The sequence below is a fragment of the Giraffa tippelskirchi genome, chromosome 6 (assembly GCF_054371585.1).
Source record: "Giraffa tippelskirchi isolate mGirTip1 chromosome 6, T2T-mGirTip1v1.2.pri, whole genome shotgun sequence".
In the NCBI taxonomy this organism is placed as follows: domain Eukaryota; kingdom Metazoa; phylum Chordata; class Mammalia; order Artiodactyla; family Giraffidae; genus Giraffa; species Giraffa tippelskirchi.
Window position 1 is genome coordinate 106,696,659 of NC_137280.1, and position 15,731 is coordinate 106,712,389.

Here is a 15,731-nt window from a genome sequence, read left to right on the forward strand (position 1 = left end):
TTCATGTACACACACAAGTCCACAGACACTTAGACACACATATACTGAGAATCACCTGAAATAAAGATCTAGGAAATAAATATAGGTTAAAATCAAGATAACTCAAGACTTGATTATGGAAGCAATAAGAAGGCAATTTATTGCTCAGTTTTGTTAGAGTCTGTCTGATTTTAGTTTTATTAAACAGTTACATATATAAATTTAAAATAAAACTTTTTTCCTCAAAGCAGTCCCTTAAATCAGTTTAATCCCATTAACTGGTGTTAATAAAAAAAATAATAATAATTTTCTGTGTATTAACAAGCAGGCAGCTTCACCTTAATTGTCTTTAATTACAGTTTTCATTTGACTCGGTTTATTAAGAAAAATACTTAAAACTATTCAATTTCTCGAGAATTAAAGCATGTGACAAGAGGAAGATGAGGATTTTTAATTTCTTCATGTGCATTAAAAGGTCAGATACCAAGCCACAACTTTCCTGTTTTGTACCATCTTCTATTCTTAGCCACTTCTGAAGTAACAATTTGAAGAAATAAATTCTCTGTATACCAAAGGACTATCTAGAATTCTGTTAATGATTAGAAGAAGAATCACTAATGTTATCTCTTTTCATACATTTTCAAGGAAGAACGTTTTTACCTTCAACAGACTTAAGAAAAATCAGTTCAATTATAATGATTTAGATTCTGGGTTTGCTTATCTGTAAAATAAGGAAGTTGTACTCAAGTCTCTAATTTTCCATCAGGAAATAAAGTGCTACGACTTGCTGAGTGGTACGAGTGCTCACTACTTGCAAAGCACTGTGCCTCAAAGTCTTATACCTGAATTGTATTTGCTTTTGAGAGCAACACCAACAAGTCCCTTTTATTTAGCTTTTAACACTTCACTGGATTTGGAGTGGTAAACAAAAAATCGCTGTTGGACTTAACTCCTTTTCCAGTTCCAGGCAATTATCTCAATCTGAATTGTCCAGAGTCACAGCCACTAGCCACATGTGACAACCGATCACTTAACGTGTGGCTAGTCTGAATGCATATACGATCAGTGTAAAATACACAGGGGATATTGAACACTTAGTACAAAAACAGAATGTAAAACATCACAGTAATTTTTAATATACTGGATTGCATGCTAAAATATTTCGGAGCTACTCAGTTAAAAATTAACTTTACTTGTTTCACATACTCTTTAAAATATGGGTATAGAAAACTGAAAGTTATGTGTGTGGCTCACACTGTATTTCTATTGGTCTATAACACTAAGGACCTCATCCACAGCTCACCGTGACCTCTCCTCATGGCCTTGATGACAAAGGCGGAGTAATCAACAATTTTGATACCACTCCTGTCATAATTTCCCTCTTCTTGCTATTTCTGTGTCTGGCCAATTGTTTATCTTCATATTACTTGAAACCATGTCCTTCACTGTGAGGATTAGAAATGAAACTTGTTTGATTCTGGATTTTACTCTTTTTCTCAATACTGTGAAACAGATTATATCACAGATATGATAACATACACATTTCCTGCTAGTAGATATGGAAATGCGTCCAAAGATCTCAAGTCAGTGACTGCACTTCCTTTTCACAGCTGTTGTCTTTCCTCCTACCAGTGACCTTCCTTCCTCTAAAACAGGATGACGTCTGCTCCTTCCATCTATAGTCCTGAGTCTTGTTAGTCACATGACTGCCCATGCAGGGAGCCATAACAAGAAAAGTGAAGTAGACATTTGGCTTTATAACTAGTCACATGCTATAGGACAGAAAAACGAAAATCTCTCTAACTTCTTTAGATAGACATGAAGAAGTATTTTTTTAAAGGACTATAATCTTCTGTTTTTACTCATCTGATTTCCCTCCTTTAAAGAAACCTGATCTGTTAAGAGACTTATTTTATACTTAAAAGCCACTTATGAAACAATCTACACAAGAAATTGGTAAAACTTTGCTATATCTGAATAATAAAAAGGTTAAAGAGTAGCAATAATGAAACAAGGGTATGAGATTAATATAAATATATATATGTATGTATAAAAAAGAAGATGGATAGTTGCAATTATTCATCAAAAATACAATAAAAAAACTTATTTTATGTTTTAGAAATTGTATTTTTATACACATTTATTTTGCTTTAGCCTTGCTTTTACTTTATTAACAGAAGGTGATTTTGATTAGAATTTGACTAATAGAATAATATTTATGCTAAAGCTTGGTAAACAACATATTTTAAAGTAGAAAGGCACTTTAGGAATCAGTTTTATACCCTTGTTTTATAGATGGGTCACACAGCTACTGAGTGATAAAAGACTGAACACAAGTATGCTGACTCTAAGTTCAGTTTGTTCTGCTGTATTACACTGCCTTAGTCCTTCTTTAATTTTTATCTGGTTAAAGAAAAAAAAAAAGGAAACTTGTATGTACATTTATAACTAAAAGATTATATTAACTGCACTAGTAATGCTCTTGCTATTCTATTTACTTGGAATGAAAGTATTTTAGTAAGAGGAATATGTGAAGACTGATGGCTAAAGATGAATGTAGTGCTAAAGAAATTAAATCCTGTATCAAAGGCTCATAGAATTTATTTGAAATTTCCAATACTCTACCTTTTAATAAAAAGGTTGCTAAGGGGAATGAAATCTGGAATGGACTCAGGTCTGTTACTCTCTTCAGCTTAAGTCTGAAAATATTTATTATTTTATTTGGTGGTCCTGAAGGTTCTTATAAATATATTACAGCAGAACTGAAGATTTCTGCTTGAATAACTAACTTACTATCCTATGTGTAAACTGAATCTTTGGAAGTAACTAAACTACATACCTAATACTACAACATCACTATAGTGAAACTGTTCCCAGTAAGCCTATATTTTGCTCAATATTAATGAGACAACAAGATAGGATCTGATATATATTAATATGAATTACTCATTTCTTAAAAGTATCTAAGTCACCTCCAAGAGAAGCAACAACAGAAGACTGTACTATTTCCGATTCAGTTTCTCCTTGTTCTTAAGATAGCAAACATTATTGTGCATTGTCCAGGATTTTTTTTTTCTGTTCAACTCATCAAGTCTTTATTATTAACCTATTAGGTGTCAGGTATTCTTCTAGGTTCTAGGATTATAAATATGAACAATACCTACAGGAGGCTAAAAATTTCAACTAAAATAAGTGCAAGCAAACATAGCCTGAGGAAACTCTGCTATGTTAACTGTGTCCAGTAAGTAAGCTGTTAGAAAAGACTCAGTTACACACACATCTTACCCTTCCAGAAAGCAGATACAATTAAGCCTGAGAAGAAGGGCATCTTTAAAAAAAAAGTCTGATGCTGGTCACAACTTAAATTTTCATCAACATTAAGGATTATATAAATGCCATATAAACAGGATACAGAAATAGATGAGATGGTTGCCAAAGACAAATTCCACTTTACTTCAAATTTTCTTTGCACTATCTATCATTGGCTATTCATCAAATCACTGTATTTTAGCACAGCACTATTCTCTGTCAATGATGACCACAGATGATCTTTTAGCTTAAAACAAAAAACAAAGGAAAGGTAAAGAATAAATTAAATATATGCAAAGTTTTAGATTTTGAAGATAATAGAAGATGAGCAAAATCCATAGGACCTGTAACAGAAACAGATAAATATTTTTTTAATTGTTAAATTGGGCACTTATAATAGGAAAGGATAAAAAACAAGTAAAGACAACTATTTACTCCTTTACTCAAGACAAAAGCATTCCCCAAAGTTGAACCAAGAGATAAATGTTCTTTGGTTTATGAAGATTTTGCAAAAACAAAACTTAATTAACCTTCATTTAGTGACTTAGTAATGAAAGAGTTCAGCTTTTTTGGTTAATTAAAAAATTAATGATAATAGCATCACCTAAATACATCTAAAAGAAAAAGTTTCTTTGTATTAAAATGCTTTCAAAAGATCTCTAATATGTTTACATACCCAAATAATTTGTTACTAATACTTCACAAGGAATATCATTTTATTACTGTAATCACAAAATCATAATTTCTGTACAGGAATGTGTAAGTGAACATTAATCAATGCATTGATAATTCACTTCATAAAGAGGGTGAACACACTACAGAACATACTGTAAAGAAAAAATATTGTAAAATTTTCTGGCCTCGCAGTGCACTTTTTAGTGCAAGTATTTAAGACACAATAGTGTTCAATTCAGCAAAGTATTGCAGAATGTCATGCCACAGTCCACTTAATTCAAAGAGGGTCAGGACATGCAGCTTGTAATAAAATGTCAGAATATATATTTATAAAAAACCACATGTAATTCATAAAATATATAGTGGTTTATTTAGATGGTTTTTAATGATTTCACTATAGAATTCTGCATAACTGGAACAAGCATCCAAGATCTTCTTAACAGGAATAATCTTCTTGCTAGGCAATGGCTTTAGCCTCAGGTAGGAATGCCTCCCAGTATTTTATCAGCTGTGGATGATAATAAAAAATATTCTTATAACCTGTCATTTATATAATATATTCCATGAAGCATTAAAAAAAAAATCTAGCTAACAATAAATAACATTCACTAAAGTCTGATTCTTAAAGGGACCATCTAAATTCCCTTATACAGCTTGTCAATATAATTAGTTTATAAATTATTTAAAAATATGAATTATTCACAGATAATTTCAATTTTTGCAATAAAAAACACAATTTAAAAAAATACCTAAAAATTAAAGATTAATTTATGCAAAATTGTATATATAAAAAGTTTTGCTAGTGTCATAATAAAAATTATAATATAAAAAAATAAAAAAAATAATAAAAATGCAATGAGCTTTTCCAATATAAAGTGATAACATCTCTTAATTCAGAGGATATTCACATTTTATGTTATTGCCAGCCAAAAACAATGATAAAAAAAGAAGGAAGAAAAGAAAACATCCAAGCAAGAAAGGGAAAAAGAGATTGGAAAGAATTAGCTGTCAGTCTTTCCTGGGTAGTCCAGAAAATACTATAGATTGACATAAAAAGTAACATTAAGTCTAAAATAATTCTTTTAAAAACAAGCATGTACAACCTAATTTTTATATTTAAAAAAAATCTGACTTTATGAACTAAGTACTCAAAATATAAAAAAAAAACTGAAGATACAGTGTCATCACCTAATTTAATCTATTATATAGTTTTAAAAGAACTGGGGGAAGAAATCCTTCTGTTCAAGATATTAAATAATTTGATATATTACTCAAAGTTACATTAAAATACACAGGAAAAAACTTCTGCTATTATCTTGTTACAGACTTTTCTTTAACATAATGAAAACCCATGGTTTTCTCTATTTAAGGAGACAAATGCCACTTGTGGTATACAATCAACATGAAACCCACACAAACTAAAGCAAAAATCAAAACAATATTTTTTTAAAAACCTTCAAAATTTAGTTTTTAGTTTAAATTCTAGCTGGTATGAAACAGAACTTACTGTAAGAATGTATTCAAACAGCTGTGATCAATAGAGAAATAAAACTGGGAAGACAGAGAAAAAAGGAAAAATAGTACAGCATGTTTCTCACAAGTCTAAAATTGAGAAACCTCTCTCTCTCCTAAGGGTTAGGAGTAGAGGCAAAAAGAACTTGAAAGTGAAAGTGTTAAGTCACTCAGTCATGTCCCACTCTTTGCGACCCCATGGTCTGTCCATGGAATTCTCCAGGCAACAATACTGGAGTGGATTGCCATTTCCTTCTCCAGGGGATCTTCCTGACTCAGGAATTGAACCTGGGTCTCCTGCATTGCAGATTCTTTACCACCTGAGCTACCGGGGAAGCTCCAAAAAGGACTTGAGGATTTCCAGTTACTTTTTTTTTTTTTTTTGAAATTTGACAGAATTTTTATTGCTCTGAAGTTCTGACATGATACTTAACGGCTGTAAGTTGCTAGGTACTTTTACTATACCATTTTATTTTCTCTTGCTAGCTTTGGTTTTCTCTACTCCATTTTTTGCTTCTCAAGTTTAGAAGCTCATTTCATTGGTTATCATCTTTAAAATAAAAATGTGTATCATAAACAAGTTCTAGAAGTCTGTAAGTTATAAAAAAAAAAAAATTACCTTACCTGTTGTTGTGTTTGTACTAATGATTCTAAGTACTTGATAATAACAGTTTTAAAATCTTTCACTCGTTCTTTCTGTTAAAATATAAGTGGGGGAAAAAAGCTCCATTAATACAAAATTAAATTTGATCCTACCACAGTATCACAGCAAAATGTGACCACATTGTTAAGAACAGTGTAAAATTATTATACTTGCCTCAAATCTTCCCACTTCTTTTCGAATCGTTTTAGAGATCTGTTCAAAATCTCTTTCTCCTTGTTGTACTTTTGCCTCCCACTGACAAAAACAAAAGGTACAAATTTTTAAATCTCGCCTGGGAAGAATAATTAGAACTAGCTGTCATGACCACTCATTTAATTTATAACACAATGCCTAAAAATCCTGAAAGCTCACCATTGGCAAGACCCAGTTTGGCATCACTCAAACTTGTATCTAACTTTCCAGTAGTGGAAGTGCATTATCAGCTTAATTTCCATTAATATTTTACTGTCAGATTTACTCAAGATCAGGATATTATAGTGCTTACTGAATTATAATCTCCATATCTTAATTTAGATGAGAAGATTTCGAATATAAAGTTCACCATCAAATAATTCAGCAGTTAAGAGTATAATCTTCTCATTTCTATATACGGCTTTAAATTATTTCAAACTATATCAATATTTGCCTAATTTCAAGACTACAAGTTCATCACAATTTATATGCCCATGGAAATAATTAGAAAAATTATATGACGTACATTTATAAAACATTTTTGTAATGGTGTAATGTCCAGATTTAAAAAAAAAATTATGCAATTACGGGCTACTGAAGAGCTATTAGTAAACATTAAACTCACTACAGAAACAATGAACGTTGTGATTAGTGACCAATGGAACAGCTAAAAATAAAATAAATAAAGATTTAAGCAATGGAATGATATTTTCCCACTATGTAACCAAAACATTGGTACATACTCTTCAAAGAGCAGGTACATTTACTTTAAGTAATATAAAGGTTGTCCTACCTCTTCAATTTCCTTATTGAAGCATGGCAAAAGAAGTGTATAAATTATAATAAACTTAGACAAATTTACTAAAATACCATATATAATACATATATATGGGGGATAATATGTTATTATCTGAAATCAAATTATCTCAAAAGAAAGGTTAATTTAAATGTTTTCCTTGTATGCTTCTTTATCGATTCCATAATTATGTGAAAGTAACAAAGGCTGCTGATTTTTACGATGATCAAAACGTTAAAGTAATTCTAAAACAGTTTACAAATTATGAAAAAAATTGCTAAGTGTTGAATGGTTCAGAAAAAAATTTATGAAAAATTATGCATATATGAATGACTTATGGAAAACTTGGGTAAAGAGATAAAGCATTTTGTATTAATCACCTCTCTTATTTCATTTTTAGCTTGCTGTATTTTATCTGGTTTGTTAGCAACCATCATTTTTGCTTCAGTTTCACGTTTTTTGAGCAAAGTAATTTGGGCATCTTCCCATTTCTGCCAGCATTTCACTCGATGGTCAAATACACCCTATAAGTGAATGACATAATATTATTAACTGGGAGCTAACACTGAAATTCTTTCAAAATACCAGAAGTGCTACATACTGAAAACAATAAAACTAAGTATTTATATGCTATTCTTTATACTAAGATACTGAAAATAAACATGCCAATATCAAAGGAAGTAGATTTCCATGCTCATTTACATAAAAATAAAAACCCACCCATAACTGGAAGAAATATACAAAATCCATTTCACTAGCCTTTAGGGTTCAAAATGTGGCCTATAACAAGGTTTCTAACAGAGTTTTATGCTTTGAAGAAAGACTTTTTAATAGGAAAATGCTGGTATCATATCTACAATTGAAAGTTTTCCTACTAAAATATCTAAAGCAGATTTAAGTTTTGGAAATATGTCAGAAAATTAAAAATAGGAAACTGGAAAAGCTGTAAGATAACAAAGTAAAGTAAAAATGTGGTGGAAGAGATTATCAATAGCAAATAAAAGAAAAGCCAAACAATTTAAAGGTGTAACAAAACGGGAGATGGGGGAAAAAGAGAGAGTCTTTCACAAGATGAAAAGGGCAAATGGATGTATGTCTAGTATGCAGAACCTAATGAAGAAATAGACCCCCCCAAAAAAAAAACAGAACAGAAAAATCCAACCAACTCCATGACTTCTTTCAAGGAGTTTGGCAGAGCAAGAACAAGTTAACAGAAATAAGACAGTAATTAGAAATTTCTCTAAAAAAAAAAACAAACAACAAAAAAACACTAATGGACAGGATGGAATACAACAGTAATCCCTTTTCTAACTCGATGTTGAGGATATATTCATATTTTTTTTTAGTATTTATTAATTGAATAAATGAATCAAGCATTAATAGGCGAAAAAGTTATTTTCATTTATTCCAAGTAAAGTGTTTCGGATCAAGAAACAGTAAATTAATAAATGTTCTTACAGGAACGTGATAAAGAAGAAAACACCTAGATTGTGTGTTTTCAAAATGCAGGCTTTGGAAAAAATCAAATTTGGATTTGAATACTAGTTTTGTCGCTTAAAACTTTGGGTAAATTCCCAAAATACCCCCAAAAATGGGTAAATTACCCAACTTTGGGTAAATTCATTTAATTTCTATAATCCACAGTTCTCTCAAATATAAAAGAGGAAAATGAGATCAGATTTATGCACTGGAAATAAAATGAAAAAAGTATATAGCATGCACAGTGACTTAACCTACCAGATGTTTAATAATTAGAAGAAACTATTACAGCTTACATATAAGTAACATATACACATAAATGTAGTTGATTAACTAGATTTCTACTAGAAATGCACATAATAATAACTTAGCAGGGGAAAAACTAATTGGACTGTATTTAGAAAAACACTAGTTCTGTATTTGTATATTATAAAAATGTGGGCAACAATATTAAAAACTCCAAGTCAACAGATAGTTCTTAAAGACCATATACATTTTAGTTAACCAGGACAAGAGACATCCTAGACAAACTGGTAAGTTAAAAACACTCTATCTATAGGCATTGAAATCCATTTTACTAGATTTGTCATCTCATATAATTTCTCTTCTCTCAGTAGTGAGTCTTAGTGTCTTCTTTGCTTTTCTTGCTTAAAAGACCATATTCGCCTTAAAATATTTCTCATTATGAATTAATTTTGCTTCACCCAAATTAATGAGCTAAAATCACAAAAGTAAACAAATCTAACACAGATACATTCCAAAAGTCACTATCATTTAAAAGAAGCAATCCCTGTGCCTCACCATATACACAAATTTTAAAAGTAATTTAAGATTTTTAGGCCTAGTTTTCCTTTAAAGGGACAGAGCCGTATCAGCCCTTTATTTATTTATCAGCCCTTTATTTATAAATTCCTCTGTTCAATAACTAAATTTATTATTTAAAATATTTACCAATACAGGGCAGAAGTGAACTAAAAAGCCCTTTAATTTCAATATTTGCTTAAGTTCTTAATATGTATCAACAAGCCTTTTCAATGACATACTAACTGAAACTAATTTGGTCTCTGCCCAGTTTATTTCATAATATTTCAGAACCATCACATGTTTAGTGTGGTACAGATACAGGAACCATGATAAAGGCAAAACAATCAAAGTCTGGTTATTTTAGAAAAAAAAAAATTAATCTTAACTCCATAAAAATTAACTTTTCCATTTGTCTTTCCACCCTTGTAACACTAGAATATAAAAGGAAAGAGAGAATCAGAACCACACTTAATCTTCTAAAAATGTGATCTTAAAAGTCAAATTATTGTTGAGGTTTGACAGAAAACAACAAAATTCTGTAAAGCAATTATCCTTCAATAAAAAAAATTTTAAAAAAATCCAAATTGTAACTTAATGTATGCCTCTGCATGGCAAGACACTAATCCACTCTGGTACAACCAGCTTCATCTATGAGAGGGAAACATTTAGACTGGTGATTCACTTTAGACTCCACACCCCTGGCGATTTTATGGTACCTACCTGTATGCAAGCTAGTCTAAGTTAGATAAGGTTGCAGAGCAGTTTTCCTAGCCAACCAGGAAATTTGAGGCTGTAATTTTAATTTTTTCCCATTTTAATTAATAACCATATTCTAATTCAGTGAATCTGAAAGTATGTGGCCCAGATTCCCGGAGTCCTGAAAGAATGCTGATTATACAGACAAACAATGAAGATGCTAAACTCCTTGGGGAAACCATCTATTGGTTTTTTTAAAAATTACATTTTATATATTTTATACATTTACTTTCAGAGTAAGAATTCCTTATAAAGAATTCTAGTGCTGAAAACACTGAAAACTACTACGTCAATTCCTGACCCTATTCTAGAGGTTCACAGGAGGCCAACACATGAGAATGTATGTAACAAGTTTACCATTTAATATATGTCAGTTAACAGTACTACCCAAAATGTGGAGTCCCAGATGTCAGAGGCTGTACAAAAGAGGAAAACAGGAATTTTCTGGCTTCAAGACCAGAACTGGGGAGCATTTTGAGCAGGTGAACTTTATCTCTTTAAGACCCCAATTTCTCCTGTTCTCAGCACCCTCACTTTAAGCTAGTTCTCAAGTACTTTAGCTTCAAAATTACCATCATTTTGAAAAATACTCTCAATACGGATAGAACAAAGGGCTAAGTAGTATTAAACAGCTATTAGAAATCAGTAAGACAAAAAAATAAAAGAAAACTGGGCAAAGGACATAAACAGTTCATAGAAAAAAGAAATGCAAAAGGCTTACTGTTTGTAAAAATGCTTACATTCACAATAACTAAAGAAATTAAAACTTATGCCTCTTCAGAGAGTAACATGGCAGTGTTCATGGACATTTAAAATTCATATATCCACTGGTCAAGTAACTCTACTTCTAGGGATTTTATGCCCAAAGAGTTATTATCAAAATACTTAATATTTAACATTAGGCTGATCAAATAATTCAAGATCTATATGCTAAATGAAAGAATATGATTAACCATTTAAAAGATTACAATATATTTACATAAACTGATAAACAGATTTCTTAGAAATGGAGTGGGTAAAAAAAGCAGGCAAACAACTGTGCATATAGTATACTCCTTTTTGAAGAAGGAAGAGATGAATGGAGAGAAAAAAGGGGGTTGAGAGAAAGAGATAGAAAAAAGGAAAAAAAAGAAAATTAGTTTCATATACATGCATGGCTAATTCTGTAAAGACACCTCACAGTATTTGACTGAGGGAAGAGAGATTAGAGGTCTTAGGCAGAAATGAAATTTACCTTTTAAGGCTGCTAGAATTATTCTATGCATGTATTACTTATTCAAATACACGAATTAGTCTAAATTTAAAAACAAACAAAAAACAAAGACCATAAAAATTAACAAAAAATTATGTCACTCATAATTTCTCAACTCCTTTATGAAATTGAGTTAGGCTAGGTTTCAGTAGAAAATCAGTCTGAAACAGCTTAACGCATCTTAACATGTAACTTGACCACAGACCATACTAATTTAGTACTTCCCAACGAGTGTTCCATATATGTGAAAGGACATTAAGTGGAAAAGAATTCCTGTTCATATGAATTCGGAAGGCTCTGGATTAAACACAGTTAAATGTCTATTTCATTTTTTACTACTAGACAGTCCTGAGCTTTATAAATGTACACCAAATCCACAAGACAGGGGTATCACAAACATTAGCTCAAAGACTTAGTTGACCATGCATGGTACAGTTTTCAGTGCCAGTGTTCTGTAGGAAACATTCTGGGATGTGAATATAACTGTAAGTTCATGAGATGCAAAAACACAGTAAGAAGATAGAGGCAGTATGAGAAAAGCTGTTTTTGAAGGATGAGCACCCATCACACAAGAAGACTAACACTGAGAGGGAGTCTTCTCCCAGGTTAGCTCTTCTCAGCATGTACTACCTCTCCTAACAGACAGTGCCAAGTGTCCCTTTTTGAACCCACAGGTTTTTTCTGGAGGTGTTATTCTTTTTAACAATAGCTCTCACGCTAGTGGGAGTTTTGGAATGAGGTGAGAGTAGGTGGCAGAGAAATAGGAACCATTATCTATAAACTGGACTTCTGTGTATCACAAGTTGCCTATTTAAAATGAAGTATACTCTGATAACTATCTATATTAACATCTTTAAATAACTGAAAAGAAAAATGAACCACCAGGATTATAAAGAGTGACATCTAAGAGTAAATACAAACAAAATTGGTAATTTAGTGAAACCTAAACCTAAGAAGGAGCCTCTATGAAATGCTAAGAACCCTCTAGCAATAACTGTCATTAGCCTGAGAACAGAATCATCCAAAAGAATCATCAGTGTTCTGATTATAGACGAATACCAATTTGATCAGACTTAAGCTGAAAAAAGTTTATGTAAGAAAGCAAGAAACAAGGTTACATTAACTTTCTAGATGTTTGAATTCAAAGTAAACTTCCAGTTTCCCTTATTCCATGATAACTGATGTTCATAACAATACTTCAAAGACACCATAAGATCTTAAAAACTATATTCCAAAACATGTAACAGAAAAAATAAGTTAATTATCTGAATATTGGAGATATCTGTAAAAGATTAATTTTTATTAGTTAACAGGATTACTTTCTCAATTATTCAGAAACTTAAGACTGCTCATCCTCAAACATTACAACTTGAAAACACAATTCTTTATCTAATCTAGTCCCATGTCATCTATAAATACACGGTGACCACACAAAATGTTTTCTTATAGTCTAAATTCACTCTAAAGTCACCATTAAATATATTCATGCAACAGTCAGTCAGTTCTGGTTTTATCTGACTTATTATAACTTTACTAATGTGAACAGAGCCCAGTGGGTAGTTTCAGCTCATGCTAGAAAGAGTAAACTAATGCTATCAGTTAGATGCAAACTTCTATATGTGAGTATGTAAGTAAGTATGTATTGGTTTTACTGTATTTGGCATCCTTGGATCCCTTAAAAAATATCAATTCTGTCTATGGTACTAAGTCATGGGGAAGAGAATATTAAGTTATGAATCATCATCTTGAAATCATTTTATACATACTAGTATAGTATGTAATTTACATACTTAAATGCATGCCTAATAGGAAACCATATTCTTCTTATAAGCTAAACACTCAAGTATGAAAAATTCAAGGAAGATTACAAAATAAGGCTTACTTTCACTGCAGCAATAAGACGAATGTAGTCACTAAGTAGTTCTGAAAACATATAAAAGTCAGCAAAAGCTTGTTCTTGATGTAACTGGTCTATCTTTTCCTCAACCTCTGCAAGCTGAGACAAAGCTCTGGATAGAGCAGTATGATCTTCAGAATTACCTAACATGGCAGCACTTTTAGCAAAGGCAGCTGTGTTGGCTGAAAGTTCTGAAATAGAAAAGTACTCATGTTTAGTGTTCACTAGTGAAGTTCTTAAATATTGCATTGATATTTTACATTCTCTTTAAATTTTATCTATTTACAAACTGCTCAAATATTTCAAAATAACACTATAAAGCAATATGCTCCAATTAAAAAATAAAAAAATATTTTAAAATAATAACATGAAAAAAACAGTCATGAAAATGCCTTGGGCATATAAATGTCAACTGTTCAGAGCTCTACTGAAAATTTAGAAGTACACTGCTTATACTCCTCGAGTATAAACTATGTTTAAAAATTTAATATAATAATCTCCCTTCCCATTCTCCTAAGTGCTTCTCTGTCTAGTCCTAAAAAAGACAAAAAATAAATATTTTTATATGGAAAGCACTGGGAACAATCACAATTGATTTGTATTACATTATCTGGCTTTTAAATATGTATTTATCATTGAAAATAACAATTTCTATGAGATTATTATTTAGCTCACAGGAAGAAGGCAAAACTGTATATATAATTCACATAAATCTTATTCTTTTTTGTGTGTGTGCAACACCAGTGCTTACTGAAATATTAAGAATTTTTTAATGTGATCATTTTAAACACATCAAACAGAAAAACAGATATCAAGAACTAACGATTACTTTGCCTGGATTTGCTCTGCTGTTCTGCATTTCATAAAGTTCTCTTAAAGAACCATAAAATGTTCCCTAAGAGAGAATATAAATAGCAAAAACTGTTATAACCCACTTTCAATAAGAAATACATTAGAAGATTTTTGTAACTACTTTTTTTTGCAATGTATTACTGATAATGGCACTTACAAGTAATAAATTATTTACTGAGTGGTTTAGAAAGTGTTCTAGAAAGATAGTTACTTACTGTTTCAGAAAGGTAGTTCTAGAAGTTATGTATTTTTTAAAAATAAAACAAAACCAAAAACACCTCACAATGGAATAAAAAATTAGAACTCAACTTTTTAAATCAATTTTAAACACTCCCCTTTCTGGGTTTTTAAATATTGTAGTTGAAAAATGAAGCAAATGCTTCACAGTTCTTTAGGAAATATAGGCACAAAACTACATTTTAAAGACAAATTTCAAATATCAATTTTTGAATTTCATTCTTTAATTATTAAGAGTTACCAATAAGACATCTTCATTCATTCAGTATATGTTTAACAAAGAGTTAATAATCAAGCAGTTTTAATCTAAAATTCAAAATATACTTTTACAAACCTAAGATTTTTCTCCTAAACTAGAAGATTAAAATACAACAAAAATATTAAGTAACAAAGTTGAAATAGAAAATATCCTCTTAAAACTATTCATTTCACAACTTCAAAATAGTCATTTTTAATAAAATTTAATAAAATATCTGAATTAACTTACAGTGTTAAACATATAGATAACAAGACAAACAAACCTTTTCTATGACAGACCAAGGCTTCAACACTGGCGTGAAGTTTCCTAAGTTGCTGATCCAGATTTTCAAATTGCTGCTGCTTTTCTTCAAACCACTAAGAAAAAAATGAAAAATGGAACTAATTTAGCCAGAACAAACCAGTGTAAATTAGGTTACCAATAGCAAGCTACTTTCCTTGTTTTAAAGCAACAAATTAACCACGTATAACCATGGTGGTCAACTGATGTGCTGAGAACTAAACTCAATAAGCAAATTAATATCCTATTTTCTACTTGTACAGCTTTAAAATGCAATTGTTGGGCTCATTAATTCATCTCATTATTCAAGTCGAAAAATCAGCTCTTACTGCATCCGATTCATTCATCTTGATTGTCATTTTGTTGACAGCGTCGGCAGCCTTGTTCACCATCCTCAATATTCCTGCTCCACTCAGAGCCTGTGTATTAACTGCTCTAGGCAGCTGGAATTGAATGACAAATAAGGGCAAACAAACCGGTTAAAAGCCTAGAGGTTTAACTGGCCACAAAAGGGACTGCCCCCACATAACACCCCCGAAAAAAAAAGAAAAGAAAAAAAGGAGGTTGTATTTTCTTCACTCTCATACATTTCAATAGTGAGATCTAATTTCTCAAATACACTACTTGTACATTCTCAAAGGAAAACTTAAAAAATAGACTTTCCATTTGTTTTTCTTCTGCACGTTTACATTTAGATGGAACAACACTCTGTTTGTCAAAATATATTAAGAAATTGCCAAGCACCTTAACACTGGCCACCTGTTTGCTAGCAGATATAAACTCTTTAACAGGAAAAAAGGAGAGAGTCTT

At 31.1% G+C, this 15,731-nt stretch overlaps 1 protein-coding gene across 3 annotated transcripts in view; it reads right to left on the minus strand.

Annotated features, from left to right (window-relative positions):
• Positions 1-3,044: 3,044 nt before the first annotated feature.
• Positions 3,045-15,731, minus strand: part of SNX2 (sorting nexin 2) — a 55,699-nt gene continuing 43,012 nt past the window's right edge. The window contains exons 9-16 of one of the 3 annotated variants that reach the window (XM_081499029.1): positions 15,251-15,364; positions 14,905-14,998; positions 13,280-13,485; positions 7,487-7,630; positions 6,293-6,373; positions 6,100-6,171; positions 4,377-4,471; positions 3,045-3,632 (exon numbers count right to left, since the gene is read on the minus strand). In XM_081499029.1, the coding sequence (XP_081355155.1) occupies positions 4,421-4,471; positions 6,100-6,171; positions 6,293-6,373; positions 7,487-7,630; positions 13,280-13,485; positions 14,905-14,998; positions 15,251-15,364 (762 nt within the window). In that variant the 3' untranslated portion in view covers positions 3,045-3,632; positions 4,377-4,420. Of the gene's footprint in view, positions 3,633-3,986; positions 4,504-6,099; positions 6,172-6,258; positions 6,374-7,486; positions 7,631-13,279; positions 13,486-14,904; positions 14,999-15,250; positions 15,365-15,731 lie in introns of those variants that run through there. The other 2 variants (XM_081499030.1, XM_081499031.1) reach the window with 2 other exon arrangements.